The sequence below is a fragment of the Polistes fuscatus genome, unplaced genomic scaffold, assembly GCF_010416935.1.
Source record: "Polistes fuscatus isolate 324 unplaced genomic scaffold, CU_Pfus_HIC Scaffold12, whole genome shotgun sequence".
NCBI lineage: Eukaryota > Metazoa > Arthropoda > Insecta > Hymenoptera > Vespidae > Polistes > Polistes fuscatus.
Window position 1 is genome coordinate 118,751 of NW_025113020.1, and position 8,034 is coordinate 126,784.

At 30.5% G+C, this 8,034-nt stretch overlaps 1 protein-coding gene across 1 annotated transcript; it reads left to right on the top strand.

Moving 5' to 3' along the window:
* Positions 1–6,398: 6,398 nt before the first annotated feature.
* On the top strand, positions 6,399–7,172 carry LOC122513524 (craniofacial development protein 2-like). Its single transcript, XM_043629932.1, has one exon. The coding sequence runs from the start codon at positions 6,399–6,401 to the stop codon at positions 7,170–7,172; it is 774 nt and encodes a 257-aa protein (XP_043485867.1).
* The last annotated feature ends 862 nt before the right edge of the window (positions 7,173–8,034 follow it).

The following is an 8,034-nucleotide window of genomic DNA, read 5'->3' on the forward strand; positions in this document are numbered from 1 at the left end:
ATAAACCTAAGTAACGTTGATACCTTTTTATATATATATTTGCAATTATTTTATATTTATTATACTTTAACGGAAATGAAAATCTGTTGTACATTTCACATTTACATATAATCTAACTATAACATTAACGTAATCTATAAGTAAATACAAGGTTTGTCTATAACAATTATGAGCTTGTAATATAACCTAATTATTTTTTATTTTACGAAAAAAATGCTTGGGATAATGTTACACTATTTTAAAGGCTGTATCTGATAGGAGACATTGTTTCTTAAAATAAATTTTTTTACAGGATTTTAAAGTCATTAGTATTTTTTTATTTAAATTATACTTAATTGTATTTTTTTTAATCCTTTCGTAACACTAAATGGTAAAGTGTTAGGACACAATGTTAAAAGCTAATTTGTTCAGAAGGAACACAATTCTACTTCTTTTAAATGTCGTACATATGCATTATCACATTTGTTAAAAATATGATCGTAAATATGTAGTTCTTGAATCATTCATTTTTTTATTCCAAAAATTTCTGTTTTAACTTTAACCAAAAAATTACGAGATATTTTTTTCACCATACTTTCGTGTACCAATAACTTTTTGATATTAAATCTTGATAATTTTTTATTCAAACAGCCGCGAGAGTGTGGGTGAAGAGATTTTTTGGGCTTTGTAAAAAAACAATATGGACGATCTGGAAATATGGTAAAAACATTATTTGAAAGAAAAATTCTTTACATCATCAAATGCGATTCTTGCTGTTGAGTAATTTTCCACAATTACTTGTATTATTTTTAATATATTTATCAACGAAACCAAAGATAAACGAGTTTTTTCAGTTCGTAATAGTTATAAGACTCATCCTGCATGAAGTAGAATAGGGTAATCGATTCTGTAACTTGCTTTACAATAAATTACGTTCAAAGTGAAATAGTATTTCACGATTTCAATGAGTTATAAACGTTTAGTAATAAATTGGAATAAACATAATTAAGATTTTGTAAGATAGAAGAAACATTGGATATTATAAATAAAATATAACCTTTTAGACGGATATTCAATCCTTCATGCTAATGTCGTTTTTAGGTATGAGAGCCTTAAAAATATTAAATTTACAAGTACTGTGCATTCAATCGAGACGAGCAAGCATAATTTAAAAAATCGAAGATTGAATTGCTGTCTCATCAAAAGATCTTCATTTTCGATCAAGAGGTGATATATATTTTTTTTGCTATTAGAAAACTGTACTCCAGCGGTTTTTATTACCAGGGAGGGTCGTGTCAGATAATAAAAATAATATTTTCTCATCGTAAAATTTTTACGAGATTTTAAGATGATGATAGGTATTTTTTATGAATGAAATATTATGGTTTTTTTTTTCATAAATTGATTCTTCGAATGGAAAATTATGAGAATACAATGTTAATAAATGATTCATTAAATCAAGATGAATGGTTAAATATTATTTATTTCGCGCAAATTAGAATATTTTTAGAAATAATAATAATTTAATAATAATAATAGTAATAATTTTTTAGTTAACAATTGTTACAATTGTTTAAAACATTTTGTATGTGTGGTCTCGTCTACGTCTTTATTTTCATTTTTCTACCGGAATCTAACGAAACTTTATTATTGTTTCATTTTTATTCTGATAGTAATCGTATAATTAAAAAGGCATAATAAAAGCATATTTAAGGAAAACATGTTTGCAAGTCAAATAGTAAGTTAAGCGAAGTGTCCGTGTTTGAAATCGGAAAATCAATGTTCTGTTTTGCATAAGTAAACGTATGAAAGAGTTCGATTAGTTTGATATTAGAGTAGTTTGCTGAACCTCTACACTATACATAATCGATTTTTACTCATTTTTATCCACTGGTTTCTATTTTAATTGCATAATTACCTAATTAGCATATTTAACAGCACTATAGTCATCTGTACGATTGAATAATCGGTAGTTTTGAAAGGTGTACACGTATAAAAGATCCACAAAAATATTATCTCTAATTTATTCAATCAATCAGAGTCGTTAGGTAGGTAATTATAAATTTGAAAGTATCATGATGCAATTGTAGCGAGGAAAGAAACTGGTCATCGTGTCATTTAGTGATTAATCATTCACCAATTGAATGTCGAGAATTCACTGTTATTGTTCTAGGAATATGTCCGCACGACAGTTGTATTAAAATATATATTTACAATAGATTTCTTCCGCATATGTGAACTTTCGAGATAGTATTTGTAAATAATGTTCATCGGACGGAAGTTATTGTACGGGAAGGTGATGCGTGCAGAGAAAGTTCAATGAAACAAGAACATGCTTCTAATTTATATTAGTCGTGCAGAAGAAGGGTAAGACTAAGTATCTTCATTGAATGAAACTCGCATGTCCATACAGTTCACAAAAATGAAATACTCGTAAATATTTCCACAGTCGTAAGACACTTGTGCACGAGAGCAGATACACGTGTATTATAGATATATATATTGTATATATGTAATATATATATATATATATAATTATATAATTATGTAGTATTTGTATAGACCAGCAAAAAAGGTCTACCAAACGTGTATTACACTTGTTGAAAAACTCAGATGAATAAAACCAACCTACGTGTGCTAGCGTAGAAATTTTTTTATTTCAATGACTTTGGGTTGTTTAAAATCATCGGTTGTGAAATTGTGAAGTTTCGTTTTTAATTTAAAATTATTTATAGCGTCCAGTAAATTTAAAACTATTCCTGAAAATATATTGTTTGTATGTTTTAATCGAAGAGAGATGATTACATTCAAAATAAAAAAGAAAGTTTTTTTTTTACGAAAATAGAACAATTTTTCAAAGGGAAATAGAAAAACTCATGTTTTTATCACAATACTTGAGAAGAAAGTTTCTTCGAAATGAAATGGAACCAAAAGTTTTCTCATTTTGTATGCGCAAACATAAACATATAAAAATATTACGCACGTTTTATCGTTATATCAGAATGTTATGAGAGAAAGATAATAGTACGTTTTTTCTTTATTTTTTCAGTTAAGTAGATCGGTCAGCATAACCGAGAAACTTGTATCAGATTTAAAGATTTAACCAGAATCGTGTTCACTAGTAATCACTTACTCTCTTTGCATAAGTCCTCATAATTATTGCACCGTTTTCTTTTATTTTAAAACATGACCTGAATCAGGTGTTCCATTTAAAGAATATAGTTCGATCATGCAAAGATAACAAGCACAACTTTTTCATTCGTCTACAGCCGACACGTCGAGCTTCGCAACAACTCTTGGTTACATTAATGTATTTTCTTACAATTTAATAGATTTTTTAAAGAAAAATATTTATAATAGACAGCTTTCCCAACTAATTTCTGTTTTGTTAAAAATCGCAACGTATATTAGTAAAATTAATATTACAAGAAGTATTGAGTCAGTAATTTGGATCCTTGATTATATATTTTTATTAAAATGACAATAATAAAAAATTGAAATTTTTACTAACAAGTGATGGGAGAATTAAAATGAAATATGTATCATTTCTTGAAAAGATCTCTGTCCTAGATAAATGGTACGAGTTTCAATAAATATTTAAAACTTAAATGTATACCATAATTAGAAAAAATGTAAAATATTCGTTTTAGTAGTTTATTTTATTTTACATATTTTTATTTAAATGTTAAACTAATATTTTAAAACAAACCATCGTTGACTTTCCCATACAAAATGATTATCAATGGTGTAACGACGACAGAGCTGTATCAGGATTTATAATAGTTATTTAGACAAAGGTTCTATTTATTTTCACTGAAACTGTGTTAATGATTCTACTCCTATAAGCTTAAGAATTGTTTAAGTAGAAAAAGAGGTAGCGAGCTGGACTCGTGGAAATAAATAATCCGTTATAAAAATTATTAAATAATTATCACTGTCATAAAATTATAATTTATATATACCAGCATTATATGCTGGTAACTTTTTTCCTTTTTTTCTCTTATGCATGAATTACTTTCTGTAGTAAGGGCCAATCTATGGCATTGTATACTTAAATACTACAAATTTAGTGTAACTAAGGGAGAGAGAATATTTTCACCTTTCCTCTTCTCTTCTCTCCCCCCTCCCCCATTGGAATGAGACATTTCCTATTTCCGCTATTTCCGCTATTTTCGTATGAAATAATGCGAAAGTTCCAAGCAACGTTTAAGGAGACTAACGGAGACCGAAAATAATGCAGTGTTATTGTATGTGCGCTGATGTGTGTTTACAAGCACTGCATTTTCAGAAGTGTCGTATCCGGTAGCATGTTTAGTTTACTTTATCCGCTACGAACCGACAAAGCTTATTATTAATTGTTATTATTTAAAATAGCAATTATTCTATTAGTCAATATTTGTTTAATCGATATTTTACTCTTTCCATGTTCCTTATTCTGTTTTTGAAATCACATTATCACAGTTAATGTTTCCTTTAGACCAAAAGTAAAGTGTAATAAAGTTTTCGCCTTAAAATTTTACGCATTACCTTTTAATGTATTTCATATAATAATCTGTGAATAAAATATTGGAAAGAATATTTATTGATATAAAGTACAAGAAATTGTCGAATTCTGCTACACCTTGTCATGTCTAGGATCATCTCAAATAAACTTTATTTGCTCTTAAGAACTATAATTGTTGAAACAGTTTGTTCTGTTCATGCTGCCTATACAACGTTTTACTTACTGTAAACGGCCCTAAAATCGTTAACTTATAGATTTATAATGATCTACTTTTGGTTACTTAATAAAGTTTAAGCGAATATACAATACTTCAAAATGAGATGCGTAAATATGGGAATCGAGCACTACAGGAATAGTAAAAAGAAATAGTATGCAAAAGAGGTTGTCGAAACTCGTGATTATAATGTGTCGCGAAATACAAAACGGGATATACTAATTAAAACAAATATAATATATTCCAATAATAGTAACAATTACAATATTATTAGCTGTATAACAAAAATATTAATTCCATTCTCAAAAAAGATAAAAGACGCCGTTTTTACAATTTAACTAAAACTTAGGTCAATAAGTTAATTATAACTATCTTTTTAAAAATTATATATTAGGTTTGTAAAGTAAAATTATTAATGTGAAATCGTTTAAACTGTTTTGAGAATGACTGCGATTACAGTTTCCCAGAATAGGGCTTCTAGAAGAATTTTAAATAGACCGCATTAGTTAATCGTTCGTAGTAGACTTTTGATGAATTATGAATAGTTTAAATTAAATAATTAATCAGTGAAAATGATTTTAAGTTTTTATTATATTTTGTTACTTAGAACTGGACTACTTAGTTATATAGGAAAATACTAGTTGTTGCGTTAGTTCATTACCCTGTTATAAAATGCTAGCTGTAATATAAATATTAATCTGCCAAGGCTCTTTCACGTGTGAGAACCAACTACATCATTTTCTAAAGTTTAGCTTTGCTTTTGATTCGAATTTATTCTGACCGTTCCGTTGTGTGTGTCTAATAAAATTATGAAAGAAAATCTTGCGTGCAAGATCTCCCGTGGTGGTCATTGGTTCAATCAGCAATGAAATAGAAAATAATACGTTTTTACCACTGAAGTTAGGTATTTTTAATATTTTTTACAATGCCATAAATTTAAATAACATTGTTGACTCAAATATTTTCGTTTATTTTGAGAATTCAATCGATAAATGTAAATTCCAACTATATTACAGATTTTAGCGTGCAAATGAATGAGCTGTCGATACGCTTCATTTTATTACCTGCTTGAAATCACAGCGGAGTTTGAATTTAAGTAAGGAGTTCGATTACTCGACCATGTTCTTCTAAGGGAAGATGAGAATGTTTTTGAATAGTATTGTATGTACTCTTCCCGATTCCTCTAACGTGAAATCCTCTCGGTGTTTTGGATTGCTGATGTAACGAGGAATTAAAATTAAAATTGAAATAAAAAGTCGTGATTGAATGAAAATATATGATCGTTTATTGGTTTGTTGGGGAAAAACTTTAACAGCGTAAGGACCCTCAGTTTTTCTATATATTGGTACAACGTTAGATCAATTCGACCAAACAAGGGTGGCGAATAATAAATAGCTCGCACACCTACGTATAAATTCGCTTATTGGCGAATTGTTCGTGTTTAGGCGATTGTTGTTTCGCGCTTGAACGACATATATTAGTTTCTTTCACTGGTCAGGCGAGTTATTTGCGCGCTTGTACGCAGAAGGACGATGAGCTTTTATTGGCTGATACGCGTGTATGAACATAACATAGTGATCTGGCAGCTCTCACTTATGTATGTATGAGAATGATGAGCTGACTGACGGCTCTCGTTTACGTGTGTGTAGAAAGATAAGTTCTCCATAGAGAGAGAGAGTTCTCCAAGATTAATCCATAAGAATGGATGAAGTTATATTAGAGCTAAAAAATATGAAAGTGGACATCGCAGTAGTGACAGAAATTAAGAAAAAAGGACAGGGATCACAAAAATTGGGCTACTATGATCATTTTTATAGTGGAGTTCCAAAACACATAAGAGCCCAACAAGGAGTATCGATCTTCATACACAGAACATTAAGGAAGCACATAACATCGTGGGAAGCAATAAATGAAAGAATGATAAAGGTCAACATGAACATCTATGGCTATAGAACAACTATTCTGGGAGTATATGGTGTAAACGAAGATGCACTGGTAGCTAACAAAGATGAGTTCTATGAACAGCTGAACGATGAAATCGTAAAAGTAGGAAATACTAGAGAAATTATATTATTAGGAGATCTAAATGGCCGAACGGGTAATAAAAAACAGGATGACGTAGTAGGTAGATACGGCGAGGAAATGCTCAACGATAATGGAACAAAAATAATTAACATGTGTAAACAGAACAATTTAAGAATTATGAGCGGCTTTTTCCAGCATAGATGCATTCATAAATATACTCGGACCCAGCCTACTATGAACCAGGAAAGTATTATTGATTATCTTTTGATAAAACAACGGAGCCGAATGAAGATTAACGATGTAAGGGTTTATAGAGGAGCAACATGCGACAGCGACTATCATCTTTTAAAAGCGAAAATACTGTTCCCCAGGATAAAATCTCAAAAAGATCTAATTCCACGAGAGGAGGATAGTCTATCGGTAGTGATATCAGTTTCTTTTTTCGTGTAATGTTTGTTACTTTAGTTCTTTCGGACATGATGTCTTTATATACTGGCAGCATTTTATTTTCATAGAGTTCCAAAGCACCTTTATGAAGAAGTTTGCCTTGGTATGAAATGAATACTTCTAAATTAGATTTTTTGTTTCTCAAACAATCCCTATAATCAATCAATTTAAATAGTGAATTGTAAGCAGTATGATGGGGGATAGCATATGGGTTAGGTTTATTCGGGTCTGTGAAGCTAGAGAAGGAAGGGCTTGGCAATGTAGAAGGTGGTGGTTATGTTGGTGGGGATAGATTAGGGGCGGAGAGGGGACTATCGTGGAACTCACGCGTGCCGGGTCCTTCGTCGGATGTCTTGTTCTCATTAGTTGGTTTTTCTGGTGGAGGGAAGAATAGGCGTTGTTTCTTCTCGGAGTGGGAGGATTATGGAACGTCGCAGTTCGAACGATTGTTGAAAGGGGCGTCTATTTTACTATTTCCATGTTGTGTCTCGTAGTGCTATGGGCTGATGGCGGGGATGTCGGTTGAATGGGGACAGTAATGCCATCGGAATTTTTTCCAAGTCCTTGACCTTCATTATAACCGTAACGTAACATTATTTTCGATATTTTTCCAGATATATCCCACGGAATTATTGGTTTTACGGATGCCACGGGGTTTCTAGAGAGCGCGTCTGCGTTTAGATTTACTTTTCCCGGTTTATGTATTAGTTCGAAATCATATTTATTTAATTTTAGGTGCCAATACCATAGTCTAAAAGTTTTGTCTTTTATTGATGCTAGTCAAACTAGTGATTGGTGATTAGTTATAATTTTGAAATGTTGTCCGTATAATATAACGTCTAAATTGTGTGATACGATGTAAAAT

Bases quoted from the DNA above. Each gene is read 5' to 3' on its own strand.
- LOC122513524 (XM_043629932.1), top strand. From the start codon at position 6,399: ATGGATGAAGTTATATTAGAGCTAAAAAATATGAAAGTGGACATCGCA.